The following is a 26,079-nucleotide window of genomic DNA, read 5'->3' as shown; positions in this document are numbered from 1 at the left end:
ATGGACCCAAGTGCAATAGGAAAGTCAGAAATATAACCACTTGGTCATTGTATTTATTGCATAAATACAAATAAACAGTTTTTAGGAAAAAGGTCAACTTTTCTTCTTTGCAATTGCAGTTTTGCATAACAATTATTTTAAGCATTTTTATTTCTTATTTTCCTGGCCAACACAGTTTAGAGTTTTAAGAAAATGTGTATTAATCCATAAAATGATACAACAAGTCTTGACTGCTCATTTGGTCATTTGTCCTGTACAGAATGCCATAGGATCCTTTAAGGAAATATGTGGCTTAGCTCCCACTGCCAATCTGACTCAGTGTATACTGACCCTGTCCTCAAGATTACAGAACAATGACAGCACTTCTGCAGTAACGCTCAACATGAAGGACAAGTACCCATATTTGGAACCCTTTGGGACGGTATCTGATGTACAAAAGAAGGTTCTATCATCATATGACCTGGTAGGGATGTTTTTAAATATGCAAACAATATTATATATTCAACAATATTAACCACTGGTTCCTGCCTTTAGATACTTTCAACTTGTTAATGTACATGTTAACACAAGTGAAAACGGTGAAATTATTTCTCAAACAGCTAGATTTTATGAGATCAACATTCATCTTAATCTGTGGTAATCAAGAACAATTGAACAATTCAAAATAAAAGAGTTATTACGCATTCCAGGAGCAGATGGAACATTTTTGTCATTTTGTTCATCATCTATTCAGAAACAGTGTCACATTTATTCTGCAGTGCTTTCATTCAAAGTAATTTTTAATGATAGTTGCTGTCATAATAGTTAAGACTTTCAACTTTTTAATCCTGAAGCATTCTACCAGCTACTGTGTTGTCATCTTTGTTATTCGCTCAGGACATTCCTATAACCTAGTAAATTCCTGCTTTCACTCCTCAATTATATCATGTTCTGTTCCTTCAACTTAAAATTGTTCCTTGATTGAGGAATGAGCTGCATTTCTTCCTGCAAGTCAAACTACTTTGCTTCGCTTTAACCAATAGTTTGTATTAAGTCCAAGATACCTTCATGGTGATGAGAAGAGATGGAAAATGAATGGAAAGAGGGATCTAAGCTCTTGTCTTGCTTCAATGTGCACTCTGTTGATCAGTTATGGTGCAACATACCTAACATTTGGGGAAAAAATCTTTTGTGGAAAATAAGATTTCTCGGTTTTATTTGGGTCATTTGCAGTGAGAGACCTGGGAAAGGATGGAGTTAGAGGGGGAAGATGGAGGACGGTAAAACTAGTAAAGAAAACAGTTCTACTTTTAATGTGTGTGAAAACAGTGGTATGTTTGCTAGGATACTATTGTTTTTTTTGTTCTCATTGTAACTGTAAATATTGTCAGCTGCGCCCGGTTGGTATCATTCTTGCCTCTGAGTCAGAAGGTTGTAGGTTCAAGTTCCTCTCCAGAACTTCAGCACAAAAGTCAAGGCTGGCACTCCAGTGCAGTACTGAGTGAATGCTGCACTGTCAGAGATGCTGTCTTTCAAATAAGAGATTAACCTAAGACCTCGTATGGCCTCTCAGGTAGACATAAAAGCTTCCATGGCACCATTTCAAAGAAGAGTAGAGGAGTTATCCCCAGTGACCTGGTCAATATTTATCCCTCAATTAACATCAATAAAACAGATTTATCTGGTCATTATCACATTGCTGCTTGAAAGAGTTTTCTTTTGTGCAAAATGATTGCTGCGTTTCCTGTAAACAGTGACTGCAATTCAAAGGTCCTTCCTTCTTCCCTCCCTCTGTCCCTATCCCCATTGAAACTTCCTGCTGAAATTAGTAGAAAGTTAAAATGCAATAGGTGGGCAGTCTGGTGGATATAACTACCGGATTATGAATTTGAATTTCAGGGCAGCCTGTTTCTTAGACTGGGTTAATAAAAACGTTAACATGAGTGTACTTCTTGAGTTTTACCATGGCTCGTCCACATTGTCATATCCAGAAAAAATATCACAATGGATAAAGGGACAGGGATAAGAAAAGATTAAATCGGTGAGACCCTCCAAAATTACATGGAGCCAATGAATAACACCAAGCATGGAAGCACACTCAAACAAGGGGGGAGGAAAGATATAGATCTGTTCGTTAATAGTTTATTCCAGGTCAACCCCATCATCATCTGATGTGTTACAATTATAATTAGCTAAACTTAACATTAGATTAAAACTACTTTTTATTAACTTAATTATTCATTAGTCTCTTAAAATCAATAATTTTATTGATTCCTGTTTTTAATTTTTAAACTAAAATTTGCATATTAAAATCTGACCTAAAATCTCAATTGTCAAAAAGATCTTAAATCAAGAATAAAAGCAGAAAATGCTAGAAACAAGAAAAAGCAGGCCTTGCAGCACCTATGGAGAGAGAAACAGAGTTAATGTTTCAGGTTGATGACCTTTCATCAGAACTGAGAAAAGTTGGAAGTGTAATAGGTTCTAAGTAGGTCAAATGGGCAATTTTGGGAAAAGAACAAAAGGAAAGGTCTGTGATAGGGCAGTAGATGGGAGACTGAATGACAAGAGGAATTGTTTGGGGTGAGCCAAAGGATTAATGATAGGAAATGTAAAGAAATAGAAGATATAAATGGCAGAATAATGGACAGCTGCCATATGTCTGAAAGCAAGATGTCATGCACAGAAGACATGAAGGAAAATATATATGCCTATATAATCCTGGCTACATAATGGTATTTTTTTTAAATGGACAAAGGCTTTACACTGAGTGAAGCCTAATTAGCTATGATTCACACAAAAGGAACCTCTAGCCTTCAGAAAACAACAGGGACCTCATTATACATAAAGAGGTGCTAATGCCCCCTATGACCGCATACATTAAATTCCAAGAAAATGCATAAAGACCCTTTACACTTCTAAGGCAGAGTTCTGGCTAACGGAGACAATACATTTATGAGGACAAAGGGACCCTGTAATCTTTGTTAAAATTATCAATGGATGAAGCATTAACCATCATCTGAAGAATCAAGACCAGGAGTGCTGCCAGACCTGCTGAGTTTTTCCAGGTAATTCTGTTTTTGTCCAGGAGTATACATCCTTTTTCCAAACCAAGGAGAAGAAGTGGGAATTATGTCACATTAGCCTGGCCCCCTCCATGCCTAACCCCCTTCCAAAGCTGCTGGAATCTGTAATATTGCCTTGTGGAGCTGAATAAAGGTAGTCTGTCATCTTCCATCAATAGAACAGCAGCAGAACCAGAGCTCTGTCCAGGTTTAAATTGCCTGTCCCTCATCTATACTGTTCCACTGGAACATCTGAACTTCTGCACCAGTGCCTACCACTAATTCATCTCTACGTGCTTCTCCCATCATGGAAGGCAGTGCTACTGGAAAAGTGGATTACCCCACATCAGCTTCAACCTGCTAACCTCTCTGAAGGAATACACCATTGGACTTTTGATTCTGGACTCTGGACTCACGTGAAACAAGAATCCTGATTTTGTCCCCTCCCTCTGGCCTCTTACCTACCCTCGATCTTTTCATTGCGAACTGTTGGCGTGACATCAGCCATCTCAATTTCTCTACTCCTCTCACCCACTCTAACCTGTCTCCTTCTGAACTCGCCGCACTCCGTTCTCTCAGATCCAACTCTGACTTTGTTATCAAACCTGCCGACAAGGGTGGTGCTGTTTTTGTCTGGCGTGCTGACCTCCACCTGCCAGAATCTGAGTGCCAACTCTCAGACATTTCCTCCTACCTCCCTCTGGACCATGACCCCACCTCCGAACATCAAACCATTGTTTCCAGGACTGTCACTGACCTCATCCCCTCTGGAGATCTTCCCTCCGCAGCTTCCAACCTCATAGTCTCCCACCCTTGGACAGCCCACTTCTATCTCCTTCCTAAGATCCACAAACAGGACTGTCCCGGTAGACCCATCGTGTCAGCCTGTTCCTGCCCCACGGAACTCATTCCTTCCTATCTTGACTCCGTTCTCTCTCCCCTTGTCCATTCTCTTCCCGCCTACATCCGCGATTCCTCTGGTGCCCTACATCGTATCAACAATTTCCAGTTCCCTGGCCCTAACTACCTCCTCTTCACCATGGACGTCCAATCCCTCTACGCCTCCATCCCCCACCAGGATGGTCTGAGGGCTCTCCAATTCTTCCTTGAACAGAGGCCCGAACAATCCCCATCCACCGCCACCCTCCTCCGTCTGGCTGAACTTGTTCTCTCACTGAACAATTTCTCCTTAACTCGTCTCACTTCCTCCAAATAAAAGGTGTGGCTAAGGGCACCCGCATGGGCCCCAGTTATGCCTGCCTCTTTATGGGGTATGTGAAACATTCCTTGTTTCAGTCCTACTCAGGCCTCCTCCCATAACTCTTTCTCCAGTACATCGATGACTGCTTCGGTGCCGCTTCATGCTCTCATATGGACCTGGAAAAATTTATCCATTTTGCTTCCACTTTCTACCCCTCCGTCACTCTCACATGGCCCATCTCCGACAATTCCCATCCCTTCCTTGACCTCTCTGTCTCAATTTCTGGTGATAGACTGTCCACCAATATTCATCACAAACCTACCGACTCCCACAGCTACCTCGACTACAGCTCCTCACACCCCGCTTCCTGTAAGGACTCCATTCCATTCTCTCAGTTCCTTCGCCTCCGTCACATCTGTTCTGATGATGCCACTTTCCAAAACAGTGCTTCTGACATGTCTTCCTTCTTCCTTAACCGAGGTTTTCCACCCACTGTGGTTGACAGGGCCCTCAATCGTATTTGACCCATCTCCCGCGCATCTGCCCTCACACCTTCCTCTCCCTCCCAGAACCATGAAAGGGTCCTCCTTGTCCTCCCTTATCACCCCACCAGCCTCCGCATTCAAAGGATCATCCTCCGCCATTTCCCCCAATTCCACCATGACAACACCACCAAACACATCTTCCCTTCTCCCCCCCTGTTGGAATTGCGAACGGACCGTTCCCTCCGGGACACCCTGGTCCACTCCTCCATCACCCCCTACACCTCAACCCCCTCCCACAACACCTTCCCATGCAACCGCAGAAGGTGCAACACCTGCCACTTTACTTCCCCCCTCCTCACTGTCCAAGGGCCCAAACACTCCTTTCAAATGAAGCAGCATTTCACATGCACTTCCCTCAATTTGGTCTACTGCATTCGCTGCTCCCAATGCGGTCTCCTCTACATTGGAGAGACCAAACGCAGACTGGGTGACCACTTTGCGGAACACCTTCGGTTTGTCCGCAAGCATGACCCAGACCTCCCTGTCGCTTGCCATTTCCACACATCACCCTGCTCTCATGCCCACATGTCCATCCTTGGCCTGCTGCAATGTTCCAGTGAAGCTCAATGCAAACTGGAGGAACAGCACCTCATCTTCTGATTAGGCACTTTACAGCCTTCCAGACTTAACATTGAGTTCAACAACTTCAGATCATTAACTCTCTCCTCCGTCCTCATCCTTTTTTGATCCCCTTTTTCTAATAATTATTATATATATTTTTCTGATTTTAATTTTTTTATTATATTTTTTAATTATATGTTTTAAATATATTTTTCTTTTCCCACCAATTCCTATTATTTTTAAAAAAATTATTTCCATTCATTGTTTCTTACCCACCTTTTAGCCTCTTACGATCCCCTCCCCCCACCCCACCCTCACAAGGGCCATCTGTCACATGCTCGTCCTGCTTTCCACCCTGAGTGTCACCATCAGCACATCCTTTAGCTAATATCACCACCGTCAACACCCTTTTAACCTTTTGTTTATGACATCTTTCGCATTCTCTCATTTGCCACCACCCATCACTGGCCCTCTATCCAGCTTCACCTGTCCCACCCCCCTTAAACAGCTTATATTCCAGAACATTTCTATTTCTCTTTAGTTCTGATGAAGAGTCATACGGACTCGAAATGTTAACTCTGTCTTTCTCTCCACAGATGCTGTCAGACCTGCTGAGTTTTTCCAGCAATTTTTGTTTTTGTTACTTTTAGGTAAATCTGTGTCAGAGCAGTGGGATTCATTCAAGAAGGAAATAGGGAGAGTACAGGGCAAAGTTATTTTATAAGTACATTAAGAGTAAGAGGATAACTAGGGAAAGAGTAGGGCCCATTAAGGACCATAGTGGTAATTTGTGTGTGGAGCCAGAAGACGTAGGTAGGGTTCGAAATGAATACTTTGCGTCGGTGTTCACAAGTGAGAGGGACGATATAGGTATGGAAATCAGGCAGAAGGACTGTGATACAATTAAAGAAATTAGCATAGAAAGGGAGGAGGTTTTAAGTGGTCTGGCAGGCTTAAAAGTGGATAAATCTCCAGGCCCGGATCCCAAGCTGTTGAGTGAGGCAAGGGAGGAGATAACAGAGGTGCTGGCAATAATTTTCAATACCTCTCTGGCCATGGGAGAGGTGCCAGAGGACTGGAGGACAGTCAATGTGGTACCGTTATTCAAGAAGAGGGGAAGAGATAAACCAGGGAACTACAGGCCAGTCAGTCTAACCTCAGTGGTGGGGAAACTATTGGAAGCTATTCTGAGGGACAGAATTAATCTACACTTGGAGAGGAGGCAGGGATTAATCAAGGACAGTCAGCATGTTTTTGTTAAGGGGAGGTCATGTCTGACCAATTTGATTGAAGTTTTCGAAGAGGTGGCCAGGGGCAGAATTTTTCCGTCAGGGTGCAGGGGGCAGGACCCGCACGTTGATGCGTAAAATGACGCACGGTGACGTCGGGCACACATCCCGACATCACCACGCGCCATCGTGATATTTCGCTGGGTGGGCACGTGACGATGTCTGTTGCATGGCCGCCAGTCATTACCGGGCCAATTAAGGTAGTTATGGCTCCAATTGACCTGGATTTTAAGGCGGCTGTGCGACATTCGGCTCGTCTCACGGGCACAACGTGCTTGCGGCTATCCGAAACTTTCATGACCCTCATCCATGGGCGGGAAAGAGGGATCTTTGTTTTTGCGAGTCCAGACATTTAATAGTTAGTGCTCAGAAGTTATTGAAAGTTGCGAGTGTGAGGTGGAGAAGTCTCAAACGCATAGCAGCTGCTTGGACTGCACCCATTACCTTCAGGTCAGCACTTTTCAGTGAGGATTTGTTTTGGAGCCGGTAGATTTCAGCAAGCCTCCCTGAGCCTGGGAATGGGAGGTGATCTCTCCACTGGAGGCACCTCATCTGAGGAGGAAGGGAGGGTTAGAAGGGGGAGGAGACCAGGAGTGCACATTCAGCCTCCAGGGGAGCCACCTTTGGGAGGACAGGCGCTGGCACAAGGGGTGCAGGGCCAAGAGGTAGTCCAAGGTGCAAGGGGCCGCAGAAGACGCCACTATCCTGCTGCCAGGGTATACAGAGCACGAACCACCTACCTCAATATGTCTGACGTGCAGTGCTAAAGGAGGCTCCGTCTGTCAAGGGAGACAATCAACACTATTTGTTAGATGATTGGTCCAGAGATATCAGCTAACTGTGTAAGTGGACATCCCATGCCCGTCTTTCTAAACGTCACAGCTGCCCTCAACTTCTATGCCTCCGGCTCTTTCCAGGGCTCAGTGGGTGATCTCTGCGGTGTCTCCCAATCGGCTGTCCACACTTGTATCAAGCAGGTGACAAAGGCTCTGTTCAGGTGTGCACTGACCTTCATCTGCTACCATTGGGACGAGGCCAGCCAGACAGAGCGAGCCAGAGGCTTTGCGGCCATTGCTGGCTTCCTCCGGGTCCAGGTTGCTATAGACTGCACACATGTCGCCATCAAGGCACCAGCATGTGAGCCCGGTGCCTTCGTCAACATGAAGGACTTCCACTCCATGAACGTGCAGATAGTGTGTGATCACAGGATGCTGATTCTACAAGTCTGTGCAAGCACCCAGGTAGCTCCCACCATGCCTACGTCCTCATACACTCCCAGATGCCAGGGCTCTTCGGTGCTCCAGCCCGGCTGGATGGATGGCTGCCGGGAGACAAGGGCTCTCCCTCAGAAGATGACACCTCTCCGCCATCCAAGAACAGAAGCTGAGCAGCGGTATCATAGAAGTCACGCCTCCACAAGGGCTGTGGTGGAGAGAGCTATCAGCCTTCTCAAAACGCACTTCAGATCCCTGGACAGTTCCGTGGGCGCGCTCCAGTACCCCCCAGATCGAGTGTCGCTGATAGCGGTTGCATGCTGCGCTCTGCACAATCTAGCTCTGCAAATGGGGGATGCTGTGGACGAAGAAGATGTAAACGGAGTGGCTGGGGCTGAACACGATGAGTCCATTAGTGTGTCCGAGGATGAGCATGCACAGGGAAATGATGAGGGGATGCAGGCTGACCTGGGCATGCTCCAGTGCGGCAGGGATACCCGGGACGCTCCAATTCAAGGAATCTTTAGCTAGCACAGCACATATGGATCTGCAAAGCAAGCCTGGCATGTATCCTCTATCCTGGAGACCTCATCTGTATGGATAGGAGGATTGGTGATGGGCGCCGTCGGTAAATCTAAAAGACACACAAATCACTCATCAAATCTCAGGAATCCGTGCACCATTCCAAGTGAAGAGGCACCCACAGCCATTTGAGACAACATTAATTTAATATTGTTACCAAAGTTTTGTCAAATTACAGAAATCAAAATGCATTGGACTTCACACAAAGTTCTAATCAACTCTTGGGTGTGGCAACAGAAAACCACCAGTGATGAACCCAGGTTGTGCCTGAAGTGTCTTCATCTTTCGTTTGAGGGTGCTACGTCTTTGTGGTGACCCGTTGCTGGTAGTGGCATCTGAGACAGCCTGCTCTCTTTGATGTCCTGTTGGCCTCGATGACCTTGGCAGATGTCCTCTGGTCCTCTGTGATGGACCCGTCTGGGAGGGAGCTGCCAGCTCTGCAGCTGGTATCTCTCCAATCGTCGCAGCCTCATTGGGTGCCTCGGTCACTAGCAGAGGGGCGGAGGAGCTGCTGCCCTCTTCCGCAGCACCCTGAGAGGCACCAGCAGAGACGACAGGCAGCTGTTCTGCCGACATGAGGTCCATTTGACCCTCCCTGCTCACTGTAGATGGATGGGCACCGAGGTGGGATACCTGGTGGCCAAACCACCGCCCACACAGGCACTGACCAGATCAGGCCAATGCCCCTGTGAGGGCATGCAGGTCCAAGCACAACCCCAGGAACCCCTGATCCTGTCCCAGGAGCTGCCCTCCATGAGAGTTGCCTATCTCTCCATGGAGGAAGCTTGGCACTCAGCCATGATGCTCAATGCATCGGCCACAGCCCGTGTAGACACCTCCACCACTGACACCAAGCCAAGCAGAGCCTCATGTATCTTCACCAGATGTTCCCGAACACCCGGCCACATGTCAGCACTTGGCTGCACCGCCCACGACTCCAGAGGCTCATCATCTGCCATGGACTGAGCATATGCCTGGGCCCCTTCAGTCCTCTGACTGCAGGCGCCATCGGCACTCTCTGTCTCCGCCAGCTACTCCAGCGACTGTGAAGTGCCCTCACCGCTGTGACCCGGGACACTAGCCAAAGATATGATGCCCACCGAGGTGCCAGTATCTGCGCTGGTGCCTGCCTAGCAGAGATGGTGTGACGGTTCTAATGGTGCAACTTCATGCCCCTCAGGTGTCAGAGGGGGTCCCTGCTGCTCCTGCTTCCGGCCGTGTGCTGATGATGCTGAAAGGAAGAGTAAGGAAATGTCCCCCAACTCATCAAGCGCTTATCATTCCACACGCACTGGGCAAGTGATGTTGGTAACGTCACTCACTGAACAATCAGCAATGGCATGGATGTTGGGATGCTACTAGTGACATGAGTGCTGGACGTACATACCTGCCCGTGGAACCCCAACTTCTCCGGCTCCAGTGGACCTGGACACATGCCGCCTCTTCCGGTCCAGTGCCTCCTGCTCCTAGCGGCTGAGCATCAATACCTGGGCTGGCCCACCGCCAGTCCTCAGCTGCTCGGCGCTGTTATGAGAATTCTTCTCTTGTAAATGAAAAAGTTGCATTGATAAGTGATACTTGTCCGTCAATCTCCTCACGGCTGGCCCATCCCAAGCCCAGTTGGCCACTGCAGGCCTGCAGTGCATCCTTCCCCCGCTGGTGGCTGGCACTCACACTACCATGCCTGGTCCTTTTCCCCGCCGCCACCACCACCCCCACTCCCCCACCATATGCTGCCTTCATCACAGTTGGGAACACATAGTTGTATCTACCGTTGCAAGGAGGCACAATGACGTGGAGCGCAGAGGGCAGCACATCCATATGTGCCACAGGACCTTGAAGACCCCCTCACACCATGTCATCACCCTGACTTCCACATGTCTTGGAGTTCGACCTGTGCACCTGGGTGTATCTCCTTCAGGTTGAACCCACCACAGTCATGTTTGTGTCATTGCACCACATGCTGTGGGTGCAGAACCCATCTCATCTCAACTCTCTCATGTTGAACGCATAGGTAATCTCTGGTGGGCTGCCCAGCTAAGGGCACACGCCGTCACTAACTTATTGCACTCAGGCCATTCAGACATGGGTGGTCTGCCAGCGGGGGAGAAGGTTACATGATGGGTGCAGTGAATGATGCCAACATGCTACTCACCCTTCCTGTTCGCAGCAGGTCGTTGAAGTGCTTGCGGCACTGGGTCCATGAGCGCCGCACCACGTTGTGGGAGCTCACAATCTCCGCAACCTCCTCCCACGCACACTTCGTCAAGTGGGGTGGTCTCCTCCTCCCGTCCTCGCGGACAAGCACATTCCGCTGTGCTGCCACCTCCTCGAAGAGGGCAGCAAGACACTCATCGGAGAACCTCGGCGCACACTGGCCACCCGCCCTACCCTCCTGCATGGCTTTTTCTGATTTGCCTTGCCCCCAACCTCTGGCTATGTACAGCAGACTTGGTGCGGCTGCAGCTTGGCCTTTAAACAGGCTGCCGGGTTGCCATTGGACCCGGCGGCAATTGCCGATCTGCCTGCACTCACACTCCCCGCCCGATATGGGGAAAATTCTCCCCCAGGTGTGTAGATGAGGGCAATGCATTTGACGTAGTCTACATGGACTTCAGCAAGGCTTTTGATAAGGTCTCACATGGGAGACTGATAACGAAGATAAGAACTGAGGGGATCCAAGGCAGTTTGGCAAATTGGATCCAGAATTGGTTGAGTGACAGGAAGCAGAGGGTGATGGTCGAAGGGTGTTTTTGTGACTGGATGCCTGTGTCCAGTGGGGTTCCACAGGGATCGGTGTTGGGTCCCTTGCTTTTTGTGGTATACGTAAACAATTGAGACTTGAATGTAGGAGGGCTAATCAGTAAGTTTGCTGAAGATACGAAAATTGATGGGATGGTAAATAACGAGGCGGATAGCCTTAGATTACAGGAGAATATAGACGGACTGGTCAGGTGGGCTGATCAGTGGCAAATGGAATTTAATCCGGATAAGCGTGAGGTGATGCACTTGGGCAGGACAAGCAAGGCACGGGAATACACGATGAATGGTAGGACCCTGGGAATTACCGAGGATCAGAGGGACCTTGGTGTGCATGTCCATCGGCCCTTAAGGTAGCGGGACAGGTAGATAAGGTGGTTAATAAGGCATATGGGATACTTGCCTTTATTAGCCGAGGCATAGAATATAAGAGCAGGGAGGTTATGCTGGAACTGTATAAAACGCTGATTAGGACACACCTAGAGTATTGCGTGCAGTTCTGGAATCCGCATTATAGGAAGGATGTGATTGCACCAGAAAGAGTGCAGAGTAGATTTACCAGGATGTTTCCTGGGCTGGAAAGTTTTAGTTATGAGGAGCGATTGGATAGACTGGGGTTATTTTCCCTGGAGCAGAGGAGATTGAGGGGGGGACATGATTGAGGTGTATAAAATTATGAGGGGTATAGATAGGATAGGCAGGAAGGAACTTTTCCCCTTGGTGGAGGGATCAATAACCAGGGAGCATAGATTTAAGATAAGGGGTAGGAGGTTTAGAGGGGATGTGAGGAAGAATTTTTTCACCCAGAGGGTGGTGGGAATCTGGAACTCACTGCCTGAAAGGGTGGTAGAGGCAGAAACCCTCATAACATTTAAGAAGTATTTGGATGTGCACTTGTGATGCCATGGCATAAATGGGATTGGAATAGTTAGGTACTTGTTTGACCAGAGCAGACTCGATGGGCCGAAGGGCCTTTTTCTGTGCTGTAGACCTCTATAACTCTATGACTATGACTCTATTAACCATCGGAGGGCCTGGCACTCTGTGTGATTGAGCCGGCCAAACTCCCAGGGAGCTTCTGGAATTTTGTCCATTCAGGAACAGTGTCCCCCTACCCATCCCAAAATGTGAGCAAGTCCATGGTACTGCTCCTGGACACAGGGGCCCTCGATCCTTAATGTTGGATGGAAACCTAGGCCTACCCCGAGTCCTCCCTGAAGGCCAAAGCGCTGATCAGTGGGGTGGGAGGAGGATCTGTGTTTGCACTCCACCATAAGGTCCACCTGGAGTGTAACCTTGTTTCAGGCCCTGTCCCAGTATGAATTACCCCTAAACTACCAGTAGCAGGAGTTGTTTTCCTCCTTGGCAGGCAGCAAGAAAGTGGAGAGAAGGGAATAGTGTCTCTGTGAAAGGGGAGAAAAGGGATGTGTCTCTGTGAAACAGGTGAGAGATGGAAAGTTCCTCAAAGAAAGGACAGGGAGAAAATGGGACAGTGTCTCTGTGAAGAGCATGTGGAGATTGGGGGAATTTGAACAGGGTGAGCACAGGGGATTGGGTGCCAGGACAGGGAGGATTAAATTGGGCATTATTCTGAGTATATCGGGAAGCTGTTTTCAACTGACCAATTTACGCACTTCAGTGTAGCATCTCAGGCTGCAACGTGCAACCCACCTCAGGACAGGCGAGATGTCAGTTGACACATGTAACTTGCTCAATTAGAGCAATATTGACATCAGTTTTGCAGTTTAACTTTGGGTCCACTGGTTTCCCGGGCTTCATGGAACTTGCTAGTGTAAGCAAGGTGAAAATTGACAATTGAGGGACGGAAGCCATGACAGGGAAATATGTCGCAGTACTTGTGCTGAGAGGTTACTTAACACAGTTCAGAGGTGTCATGTATACTTTGGAGGTTTGGAGGTCTGATCTGCACTTTGGAGCTCTAATCTATCAGCAGGGTGTCATTTACATTATTACTTTAAACCTCGGATGAGGACCAAGATGGCCAGCAGCAACATCAGCAACACCCTGCTGCTTACAGTTTTGGAGCAGTTTTACATCAGCTGTCTGCTCAGGGACAAGGGATACACACTTAAAACATGGTTGATGATCCATCTCAGAAACCCAAAGAATGAGGCCTAGGAGCTCGAGACGTGCGATTGAATAAGCCATCAACATGCTGAGGGTACACTTTAGGTGCCTCAACAGATGTGGAGGTGCCCTTCAGAATGCGCCAGCATGGGACTTCAGAATGGTCATAGTGTGCTGTCTTCTGCACAAGGTGTTTCTGAAGAACGAACAGGGAGGGACAAGGTTGTCTTTGAGGAATGAGGAGAGAAAGGGTAAGAGCATTTCTGAGGAACGAGGGGAGAGAGCGGGAAAGTGTTTCTGAGGAACAAGGAGACAGGGGGCAAGGGTGTCTCAGAGGAATGAGGAGAGAGAGCAGAAAAGTGTTTCTGAGTCGGAGAGAGAGGGGCAAGGGTGTCTAAGAGGAATGAGGAGAGAGAGGGTAAGAGTGTCTCTCAGGAACAAGGAGAGAGCAGATAAATGTCTCTGAGGAATGAGGAGAGACAGGGAAGAGTGTCTCTGAGGAATGAGGAGAGACGGAAGAGTGTCTCTGAGGAATGAGGAGAGACAGGGAAGAGTGGCTCTGAGGAATGCGGAGAGACATGGAAGAGTGTCTGAGGAACCACTAGGCGGAGGGGAAGAGTGTCTCTGAGTAACTTGGACAGAGAGGGGAAGGGTGTCTTTGAGGAACAAGGAGGGAGAGAGGAAGAGTGTCTCTGAGGGACGAGGTGAGGGGAGAAGACTGTCTCTGAGGGACGAGGTGAGGGAGGAAGAGTGTCTCTGAGGAACAATGACAGGGAGCAGAAAAGCGTCTCTGAGGAACGAGGAGAGAGAGCAGACAAGTGTCTGTGAGGAATGAGGGAAGAGAGGGTAAGAGTGTCTCTCAGGAACAAGGAGAGAGAGAGGCAGAGTGTCTTTGAGGAACAAGCAGAGAAGGGGGAAGGATGTCTCTGCGGAATGAGGAGATAGAGCGGAAAAATGCTTCTGAGGAACAAGGAGAGAGAGGGGCAAGGGTGTCTAAGAGGAATGACGAGAAAGAGCGGAATAATGTGTCTGAGGAATGAGCGGAAGAATGTGTCTGAGGAATGAGGAGAGGGGAATAGCATCTCTGAGGAACGAGGACAGAGATGGGAAGAGTGTTTCTGAGGAATGAGGACAAAGGCAGAAAGAGGGTGCCTGAGGAATAAAGAGAGCGGAAAAGTGTCTCTCAGGAATGAGGTGAGAGTGCAGAAAAGTGTCACTGAGGACAAAGAGAGAGGAAGAATGTCTCTGAAGAATGAGGAGAGAGAGGGGAAGTGTATCTCTGAAAAATAAGGAGAGAGAAGGGAAGAGTATCTCTGAGGAATGTGGAGAGAAAGGGAAGAGTGTCTCTGAGGAACAAGGAGCAAGAGGGGAATAGCTTCTCTGAGGAACATGGAGAGAGAGCAGAAGAGTGTCTCTGAGGAATGAGGAGAGGGGTAGAGTGTCTCTGGGAACAAGGAGAGAGAGGACTGAGGAACAAGGAACAAGAGGGTAATAGCTTCTCTGAGGAACATAGAGAGAGCGGAACAGTCTCTCTGAGGAACGAGGACAGAGACGGGAAGAATGTCTCTGAAGGACGAGGAGAGAGAGGGGAAAAATGTCTCTGAGGCATGAGGAGAGAAATCGGAAGAGCGTCTCTGAGGAACACAGACAGAAATGGGAAGAGTGTCTCGAGGAACGAGAAGAGAGAGACGAAGAGTGTTTGAGGAGTGAGGACAGAGACAGGAAGAGTGTACCTGAGGCTCGAGGAGAGCAAGGTGAAGAGTGTCTGAGGAACAAGGAGAGAGAGTTGAAAAGTTTCACTGAGGTACAAGGTGAGAGTACAGAAAAGTGTCCCTAAGGACGAAGGGAGAGCGTGGAAGAATGTCTCTTAGGAACGAGGAGTGAGAAGGGAAAAATGTCTTTGAGGAACAAGGAGGCGGGGGGGGGAAGAATATCCCTGAGGATCAAGGAGAGAGAGGGGAAGAGTGTCTCTGAGGAACGACGAGAGAGAGTGGACAAGTGTCTCTGAGGAATGAGGGGAAGAATGTCTCTGAGGAACACGGAGAGAGGGGGAAAGTGTCTCTGAGGAACGAGGTGAAAGAGGGGAGGAGTGCCTCTTTGGAACAAGGAGAGAGAAGGGAAGAATGCCTCTGACCAACAAGGAGAGGGAGGGAAAAGTCTCTCTGAGCAACGAGGAGAGAGATGAGAAGAGTGTCTCTGACGAATGAGGAAAGAGCATGGAAATATATTTCTGAGGAATGATGAGAGAGGGGAAAAGTGTGTCTACAAGGAACAAGGAGAGAAAGGAGATGAGTGTCCCTGAGGAACGAGGAGAGAGAGAGAGAAGAATGTCACCGAGGAACGAGGAGAGAGGGGAAGAGTGCCCCTGAGGAACGAGGAGAGAGGCGTGTCTCTGAGGAATGAGAAGAGAGATGGGTAGAGTGTCTCTGAGGAACGAGGAGAGAGGGGGAAAGTGTTTCTGATGGACAAGGAGAGAAATCGGAAGAGTGTCTGAGGAATGAGGAGAGTGGAAGAGTTTTCTAAGGAATGAGGAGAGAGAGGGAAAGTGTCTCTGAGGCAAAAGCAGAGAGAGCGGAAAAATGTCTCTGAGGAATGAGGAGAGAGAGGAGAAAAGTGTCTCTGAAGTATGAGGAGAGAGGGGAAAGATGTCACGGAGGGACAAGGGCAGAGAAGGGAAGCGTGTCTCGAGTAATGAGGAGAGAGGGGGAAGAGTGTCTCTGAGGAACGAGGAGAGAGAGAGGAAGAATGTATCTGAGGAATGAGGTGAGAGAAAGGAGTGCCTTTGAAGAACGAGGAAAGAGATGGGAAAACTGTCAGTGAGGAATGAGGTGAGAGAGGGAAGCGTATCTCTGAGGAATGAGGAGAGGGGAAAGAGTGTCTCTGAGGAATGAGGAGAGAGGGGAAGAGTGTATCTGAGGAACGAGGAGAGAGAGCGGACAAGTGTCTCTGAGGAATGAGAGGAGAGAGGGGAAGAGTATCTGTGAGGAACAAGGAGAGAGAGGAGAAGACTGTCTGTGAGGAAGGATAAGAGAGAGGGAAAGAATGTCTTTGAGGAACGAGGAGAAGGGGAAGAGTGTATCAGGAATGAGGAGCGAGAGTGGAAGAATGTCTCTGAGGAATGAGGAAGGGGGGAACGTGACTCTGAGAAACTAGGAGAGAGAGGGGAAATGCCTCTGAGGAAAAAGGAGAGAGTGGAATAGTGCCTCTGAGGTATGAGGAGAGCGAGGGGAAAAATGTCTCTGAGGAACAAGGACAGAAAAGAGAAGTGTGTCTCTGAGTAATGAGGAGAGAGCGGGGAAGAGTGGGCTGAATTTTGGGGGGAAGTTGAATGGCGGGTGTGAACAGGCGCGCTTCCGATCGGCGCCCCCGATTGGGGGCGCAGTGCCATTTTATGTGGACGGGCCAATTAAGGCCCGTTCAGCATGACGTCCGCACCGAAGCGCTATGCACTTCCTCTGTGGGCTGGGGTGGGGAATCCCAAAATCGAGAGTGCGCTCTTTCACGCATGTGCATGAAAGAGCGCACTCATCTCCCTGAGGCTAAATGCAGCCTCAGGGAGATCGGCTGCAAATGTAAAAAAGATAAAAATTAAAAAATCAAATTTCCCTAACATGTCCCCTCATGTGACAATGTCACATGAGTTGGGACATGTCTATAATTTTCACACAAACTTTATTAAAAATTTTAAAAAGCTGCATGAAACCTCATTCTGCCTGTGGATGTGGATGAGGTTTCATGCTTTTTCCAATTCGCGCCGGGGCTCCTGGCCTGCCCACCAACCTTAAGGTTGGATGGGCAGATCCTTTAATTACTTAATTGCCTCTGTCAATGGCCTCAATTGGCCAATTGACAGGTCGGCAGGTGCGCAGCTGATTTTGCTGCGCTCCCGCCTTCCTGAAAATTTAAATAGGGCGCGGTGATGACGGGAGTTCCCCCTGACGTCACCGCGCATCATTTTACGCATCGGCGAGCAAGTCCCATCCCCGCTCACCGATGTGTAAAACCCTGCCCAGTGTCTCTGAGGAACAAGGAGAGGGGAAGAGTGTCTCTGAGGAATGAGGAGAGAGAGTGGAAAAGTGTCTCTGAAGTATGAGGAGAGAGAGGGGGGAAAGATGTCTCAGAGGAACGAGGGCAGAGAAGGGAAGCGTGTCTCTGAGTAATGAGGAGAGAGGGGGGAAGAGTGTATCTGAGGAACAAGGAGAGAGCGCAGACAAGTGTCTCTGAGGAATGAGGGGAGAGAAGGGAAGAGTGTCTCTGAGGAACGAGGAGAGTGAAGGAAGAGTGTCTCTGGGGAACAAGGAGAGAGAGCAGACAAGTGTCTCTGAGGAATGAGGAGAGACAGGGAAGAGTGTCTCTGAGGAACGAGGAGAGAGAGGGGAAAAGTGTCTCTGAGGAATGAGGAGAGACAGGGAAGAGTGTCTCTGAGGAACGAGGAGAGAGAGGGGAAAAGTGCCTCTGAGGAATAAGGAGAAAGAGTAGAAGAGTGTATCTGAGGAATGAGAAGAAATAGGGGAAGAGTGTCTCTGAGGGACCATTAGGCAGAAGGGAAGAGTGTCTCTGAGGAACAAGGAGAGAGAGGGGAAGGATGTCTTTGAGGAACAAGGACGGAGAGGGTAAGAGTGTCTCTGAAATGAGGAGAGACAGGGAAGAGTGTCTGAGGAACCACTAGGCAGAGGCGAAGAGTGTCTCTGAGGAACACGGAGAGAGAGGGGAAGGGTGTCTCTGAGAGACGAGGTGAGGGGGGAAGAGTGTCTCTGAGGAACAATGACAGAGAGCAGAAAAGCGTCTCTGGGGAACGAGGAGAGAGAGCGGACAAGTGTCTGTGAGGAATGAGGGGAGAGCGGGGAAGAGTGTATCTGAAGAACAAAGAGACAGAGGGGAAGAGTGTCTCTGAGCAAATAGAAGGGGAAGAATGTCTTTGACAATTGAGGAGAGAGAGTGGAAGAGTGTCTCTGAGGAACGAGGAGAAAGAGGGAAAGTGTCTCTGAGGCAAAAGGAGAGAGAGCAGCAAAGCATCTCTGAGGAATGAGGAGAGAGAAGGGAAGAGTGTCTCTGAGGAACGAGGATAGAGAGGGAAAAAGTGTTTCTGAGGAACAAAGAGAAAGCGAAGAGTGTATCTGGAATGAGGAGTGAGAGTGGAAGAGTGTCTCTGAGGAACGAGGAGAGGGGGAAAGTATCTGAGAAAGGAGGAGAGAGAGGGGAAATGTCGCTGTGGAAACAAGAAAGAGAGAGGGGACGAGTGTATCTGAGGAACGAGGAGAAATAGGGGATGAGTGTCTCTGAGGAACGAGGATAGAGAAGGGAAGCGTGTCTCTGAGTAATGAGGAGAGAGAGGGGAAGAGTGTCTCTACTGTGTATGCGTTGAATCAGGCTATTCAATAAAGCCTTTCCTTAAAGCTAATTGTCATATCCTTAGCCTGCATGGTAGAGGCTTTCTAGCCTGCTTATCAAACTTTTCAAGATCATGAGCCTATTGCATTATTTCACTTTGAGGTTTCCAAGGATACCAATCAGTCGCTAATCAAATTAAACATACTGAAAAAATCTTGCATTCCATCTCAGTCTCACTGGTGCACATAACTAGTAGCAGAATGTTGCTAGACACAGATTATTTGGAAAAAGCATTTTGTGTTGAGTATTACTACCTAAGTGAATTGGAACATCTCATGCTTGCCTCTCAGATCCTGCACTAATTGTAGTAGCTTCTGTCATGTTTGTAGGGAGTGGTCCCCTCATGATTTATGGAGAGTTTAAAATTTCAAGTGCATCTTGCGCTTGTCTTGAAGTTATATCTTTTAAAATTCAATGCACATGCAGAGAGCCCAACTCACTTGTAACAATGGAAACAGGGGTCTGCTGCTGCCAATAAGAATGAGGGCATCAAATAAAAATAGACAGAGGAAAGCAGTGCATGGAAACCGTGTCTCTGCTTGAGTGGAGCGAAGCAAGCCTGTACTCTTTACATTGTATTCTTTAAGCATTGCACAGCAAAAATTCCTGCATGTGCCATTTTTGCTTTACAGATCAAATCAGTTGTGTGATATTCTAGCTTGTCATTTCTGATGACAAATTGTTAATGACTCAACAGTTTGGGCACCTAGAGCCTAATGAATGTCATCTTCAGGGAACTTGAGATGCTAGTCTGGGTATATTTCCAACAGTACCAATGATATATTTTGTCTGTCTTCCTCCAATTGCTTTTTTTTGCTAAACCCTGACTTTCTGTAACAATGATATCTTTATATAAGTCAACTGAGTCACCTTATTCTATTAATTGAGGCAAAACTGACTTTACCTGTTTATTATTACAAAGTAATTATTAGCAATGTGTAGACTGCTGCACTGTATTTCTTCCACATGAAATCTGCTGTTAATGTGAGATTATTTTATATTTACATCAGTAGATGAGTACAATTTGAAGTGTTTATAGTGCTTGTGAAAGTGTTTGTTCAGTGTGGGATGAGGCATAACAGTGATTGTTAATTCTTTTTCCACTGAAAATGCCTTTAAATACAAATTGGATCAGAATTTGTTGGAAAGAAGACGACATTTGAATGATACATGCTGTTACTAATGTAATCAGACAGCATCTTATGGTGAGGAAGAGATATCTCATGATATGCACATACAAGAAGTTGCTGAATGAATTGCACCACTCTGCTGTTAGCTTTGCAAAAACGGCTTCTCGCCCTTAACCAACCTGTGTGTTTTATGAAGTTACTGCATTTTTACATTAACTGCCCATTAAACTCACCAGACAAACTTCAGTACAGTAATTGATAAAATAAGCACCAATTTAACAATGTGATAATTGTTAATGATGGCCAATCAATCTATCTGGCCTAGAAAATGAACAATTAAAAGTGTGAAGCCTCGTTCCTTCAAGCAGTGAATTGTCAGAGATTTTAAAAATATCAGATGTGAAATTTTAAATTTAACATTTTTAAAATTTTCCTTTCTGCCTCTTTCTCTCTCTCAATCCATTCTTTCTTTTCCATTCTTTCTCTTTCTGTACCTGATTTGACATTGAACTCACCCATTCCAATTCAACCTCCTCAGTCTATGCCTGTTTATTCCTCAATGCTTCAGTCTGATTGGTTCAGAAGATACACTGTTTGCCCTGTTGCCATTATCAGCTCACACTTCCAGCAAACAAGACAAAATAATTTTGAGCCGAAGACTGCAGAAAAATGTCTAGCTAACAAATTCCTATCATTAATTCTACAGGGTAAAGAGGGAACTCAGGCAATTAGTTTACATTAGCACACTTTGTGAATTTCCATGGTATCTCAAGGGTAGTCTGAGAGTTGGAATGAGGAGACATCATTGTATGAAAGACATTGCACAATTCAAGGAGAACAAACATGATGATGGTGTAAATCTATGAAGTATATTTAGAGTTAGGCATTATGGAGCTATTTTGTATCTTAAACTAATGAGTATCTTTACAGACAGAATGAAAAGTTTCAAACTCTTACACAGTTCTTAACCTTCACAAGTGAGAAAAAGAAAACTAGATTATGTGTCTCCATGGACTGATCTTGTATACTTCCTGGCAGCTAGCAATGAATGGCACTGTTGATCACCTGGGAACAGGCAGTCTTTCCTATTCTGGTAGCCACAGAGAATTTTAATCTGGATCTTACCTATGTTTTACCAAAGATCACACAGATTGCCATTGCCGGGGGCGATGATGGTGCAGTGGTAATATCACTGGACTAGTAATCCAGAGGCTCAATTCAAATCCCAACATGGCAGCTGGTGGAATTTAAAATTAAATTAATAAAATCTGGAATTGAAAGTTAGTCTCAATAACTGTGACAACTATCATTGATTGTTGTAAAAAACCATCTGCTTCACTAATGCCCTTTAGGGAAGGAAATCTGCCATCCTCACCTGGTCTGGCCTACATGTGACTCCAGACCCACAGCAATGTGGTTAACTCTTAACTGCCCTTTGAAATGTCCTAGCAAGCCACTCACTTCAAGGGCAATTAGGGTTGGGCAACAAATGCTGGTTTTGCCAGTGACGTCCAAATCCCAAGAAAGAATAAAAACAAATCAGCCCATTTTAGTGCATCTATTCAGAATGGCACTAAAACATTTGCCCATTGCAGCATTTAATTGGCTTTTACGTGATCCTAGTATATTTATCTGCATCACTCTATTGAAGAGTCCCGCAATCACATTTTGTGTGAAGAACTATTCTAACCTCAGCCTAACTTTGTTTTATGCCGTGGCCCCTTATCTTATTCTATCTAAGAGCTCATACCACGTATTAAAAACTCTTTTTTAAGATCAACTTTCTCATATCAGTCATGTCCTCTGCAGATCAATGATTCTGGAGCAATCAAAAATCTGCTAAAGTCTTTTTTCAATGATTTTTTGACGGAGTGTTTTCATATAAGTAATATATAAAACAATAGAATTAACGACCATGATTTAAAGACAGGAAAACCAAATGTGGAATTCAGATTAAAACTCTCTGCATTTGCATAGCATGTTATTATAAATCCAACTTCAGAAGAAGACTCATTGGCAGCAACAGTATCAAATGTTCATTTCGTAGATCTCGTCCTCAGTGAGGCTGCCAAATTGTGTTGAATTGTGATTTTGCCAGTGGCTCCTGGAAGTGATGTCTACCACAGGGGAAAGAGAGATGACAGCTAGACACCTGGAAACAAGATTGCGTCATTTAGCCACACCAGTTTGGCTCATGATTTTCTGCCTGTTTTCAAAAATTATACTGACCATTTCTTCTCCCCGTCCTGCCCTAATCTGCATTACTTTACTTTGGGGAGGTGGTCATAGTGGTAATGTCACTGGATTAATTATCTAGAGGCCCAGATTAATTCTCTGAGGACACGGGTTCAAATCCCACCACAGCAGCTGCTGGAATTTAAATTCAATTACAAAAAAAAGTCTAGAATTAAAAGCTGGTCTCAGTAATGGTGGCCATTGTCAATTGTCGTAAAAACCCAGCAGGTTCCCTAATGCCCCTTTAGGGCAGGAAACCTACCGTCGTTACCTGGTCTGGCCTACATGTGACTTCAGACTCACAGCAATGTGTTAAATGCCTTCTGAAATGGCCTTATATCAAACTGCTACAAAGCCTAAAAGGAATAAAACCCGATGGACCACCCAGCATTTAACTAGGAACCAGAAAGGTCAACAGCAAACCAAGCCCTGTCGACCTTGCAAAGACCCCCTTACTCAGATCTGGTGGCTTGTTCCAAAATTGGGAGAGTTGTCCCATGGACTAGTCCAGCAACAGTCAGACATAGTCATTCTCATTGAATCATTTCATATAGACAATGTCCCAGCCACCACCATCACCATCCCTGGGTATGTCATGCCCACTGGCAGGACAGGCACACCAGAGGGAGGGAGTTACACTGGGAGCCCTCAAAATTGACTCTGGACCCCATGAAGTCTCATGGCATCAGGTCAAACATGGGCAAGGAAACCTCCTGCTGATTACCACCTACCACTTCCACGCACCATCCCCCGCCCCAACAACTGACCTCAGCTGATGAATCAGTAGTCGTCTGTGTTGAACACCAATTGGAAGAAGCATTGAGGATGCAAAGGGCACAGAATGTTCTCTGGGTGGGGTTTTCAATGACAATCACCAACGGCAGGATTTTCAGCTCAGCGTGCGGGCACGTGCCCGACACACACGAGTGTGAAATAGTACGTGACGATGTTGGGCGAGTGTCCCGATGTCATCACGCACATGCACGATATTTCGGTCAGTGGGCATGCACGAGACTCGGCAGCGTGCCCGCTGACAATTAAAAGGGCTACTAAGCCCATTAATTAAGTTGAATTTCTTGCTGCCCGTCCAACCTTATGTTTGGTGGGCAGAACAATAGGCTAGGCGGCCTTTGCATTTTTTGCGAAACCTCATCCACAGGCGGGATGAGGTTTCCAGCAGTGAATAAAAAAAAATTTTTAAATTTTAAAGTCATTTTTCACATGACAGAATCACATGCGGGGACATGTTTCCCTCATTTTCCAAATCTTTATTGTTCATTTTAAAAACCTTCAGCTCCCTGAGGCAGCTCTGTGAAAGGAAAGCTCAGAGAGCTTTCACTGAATGCACCCCTGCGCATGCGTAAACTTTAGCACTCGCGCCCCTCCCACCCCCACCCCGACAGCACTGAGGTTCTCAGCACGTGTTTCACGCTGGCTGGCCGTTAATTGGCCAGCCAGCATGAAATTGTGGTCGGGGCCCGATTGCAGGCAGTGGACAGTTTCGCAGCTGCTCTCAGCTGCGCCTGCCCGATGAGGGGAAAATCCTGCCCCAAGAGTGGCTTGGTAGCACCACTACTGACCGAGCTGGCTGAGCTTCAAAGGACGTAGCTACTAGACTGGATCTGTGGCAGGTGCTGAGGGAACCAACACAAGGGAAAAATTATTTGACCTCATACTCACCAGCCTACCCGTTGCAGATGCATCTGTAAATGGAAGATTGTAAATGTAGCAACCTGCCAGAGAAAGTGCTTCCAGGTTTTCTGATGCAGCACTGGACACCTTAGCCGATAAGGGCAAGAGGAGAAGAGGTCATGTTTCCACAAGGGACTAGGAAGCCCTCAAGGCACACCCTGTAAAGGGAATAGTAGCTGGTGATCAGAGAGTTCAAGGTTCTTTTACGCTGCCTGATTGAGTTGTTTCATGGAAGATTTTAATTTTTTAATTACAGAATTGAATTTCAGCAGAAACTTGAAGTATAACCTAAGAGCACAATTTCACATGCATTTTGGGCATAATTTCCTGATTATGCCCAAAGCAGAGAGTCTGAAAGTTAGTCGCCAGTCTTGATTGCTGATAGCTGATAGTCTTGAGTGATTCAAGTATTGTGAGAGTTTAGTGGTGCGGTGAATAGATATAATTTGAAAATGCATTCACTGGACTTGACCACTCATGTGAGGACATTAAATTTGCCTGGAACTATAGCCAGGCTCACCAGGCCAATGGGCCATAACCTCCGAGCTCCCCAGCGTCAAATTTGGGGGGTTACCCCAAAGATGTGCCGGGGAATCCCCTTCGAAGTTTCCAGGTAACGTTTGCGCGGTAATTGCCCAGAAGCGCAAACTTCCTCTGGGCAATTGCCCTGCACTGGGAACCATCCGAGGATGCGATTTAAATCGCAAACTTCAGATGGTTCCGACTTTGTTACACCAATAGTTACCAAGAAAAATGTTAAAAGAATTAAAACTTCTTCTAACTTCTGGGTAACTATTGTACAGACCCAGATCGACCCCTTGTGAGATCCCCGACCTCCCAAGGGACTCCCCCACTGATTCCCTCTACCCCCCGACCCCCCCCAGGGAACACCCCAAACCCCAACTAACCACCCTCCAGGGTATTCCCCACCTTCTTGATCCCACCATGGGATTCCACCCACCCCCTCGGGTGTCCTCCCACAAACATCTGTGGTTCCAACTCTCACCCCGACACTCGCCCAACCCGAACCCAACCCCCCACCACAGTCCCCATGCGCCCCCTCGCCCCCAATCCCCAGACCCAACCCCGCCACCTCGACCTGACCCGAACCTCCTCCACAGGCCAGCCCGACCCAACCCAATCTCCCACCCCCTGCCTGAGGTCCGAACCCCCCAACCCCAGCCCACCACCCACTCCAAGGTCTACCCACCTCGACGTCCGAGCCCCCAACCCCATGAGGTCAGATACCCCCACACCTCTGGAGGTCCAACCTCCACTACCTCTCGAGTCCAACCCCCAATACCCACTCCCGAGGTCCAACCCACGCCACCATCTCCCCACGAAATCCCATCCCACACCCCCCCAAGGCCCCACCCCTTGAGGCCCCAGCGCCTCCAACCCCCCAATGTCCAATCTCCACCAAAGCCTCGACCTCCCCAAGGCCTGAACCCCTGCAAGGTCCATCCCACAAATCCTCCCCCACCGACCCCCAATTCCCCCCCCACCGCCACCAGAAATCCTATTCACTTGAAGAAGACCTCACGTAAGTAATTGGGCACAGAGTGGCAATCCGCGCTGATTGCCACTCTGAGGAAGTTACGGCCCAATTTTTTTCTGTAGTATTCATTGATGTATTTAAGAGCGTAACCTTTATATTAATACATTCGCAAATGGGTTTATCACCATTTTAATAAGGGTGTCCAGTCTTCCACCTATAAGTAAAGATTTAAAAATGTTTACTTAATTTACATTAAAATACTTTACTGAACCATTTAACAGTTCCATTGATATATCTGAGTACGTTTCTAGTAAATTTAATTATTTTTGATATGAGAAAACTTTCAAACCTTGCCTACTAGCTCCTGTGCGTTTAAGAAAATTAAGAATTTGATGAGCATTTCCAAACCACCGCAATAGCACAATCTTACAGTTTTGACCTGGAGATGTGGCTAGTTTATAAGCATGTCCTGACTTGAGTGAATAGACTCTTGCCTGAGCATAAAAGATCACAGTAAACATGAATGTAAGTGGTTCACTATTCAAATTGGGAGGGGCTTTGAGTTGCATAATACCTCTGTGATCTGGGGAGGGTGAATTTTGCCGATGTAAACTAGGGGCAAAGTGTCTCATTGGAACATATGGTACATAGGACTTAGGAGCCGGCGTCGGCCATTTGGCCCTTTGAACCTATTCCACCATTCAATAAGATCATGGCTGATCTGAATGTGGTTTGAACTCCCTTTCCTGTCTCCCCCCATAACCCTTGACTCCCTTGTCTGTCAAAAATCTATCTAACTCAGCCTTGAATTAATTCACTGACCCAGCTTCCACTGCTTTCTGGAGAAGA

The 26,079-nt window shown here is 47.1% G+C and overlaps 1 protein-coding gene across 2 annotated transcripts in view; it reads left to right on the top strand.

Moving 5' to 3' along the window:
* Nucleotides 1-26,079, top strand: part of LOC144686515 (inactive phospholipase C-like protein 1) — a 453,264-nt gene that overhangs the window by 363,719 nt on the left and 63,466 nt on the right. For both annotated transcript variants that reach the window (XM_078551817.1, XM_078551816.1), the window contains one exon: nucleotides 260-463. In XM_078551817.1, coding sequence (XP_078407943.1) covers nucleotides 260-463 — 204 coding nt within the window. The remainder of the gene's footprint in view (nucleotides 1-259; nucleotides 464-26,079) is intronic.

This window comes from Cetorhinus maximus, chromosome 11, assembly GCF_964194155.1.
Source record: "Cetorhinus maximus chromosome 11, sCetMax3.hap1.1, whole genome shotgun sequence".
Taxonomy (NCBI): Eukaryota; Metazoa; Chordata; class Chondrichthyes; order Lamniformes; family Cetorhinidae; genus Cetorhinus; species Cetorhinus maximus.
The sequence above is the reverse complement of the archived record's forward strand: the minus strand, read 5'-3'. Positions and strand labels throughout refer to the sequence as shown.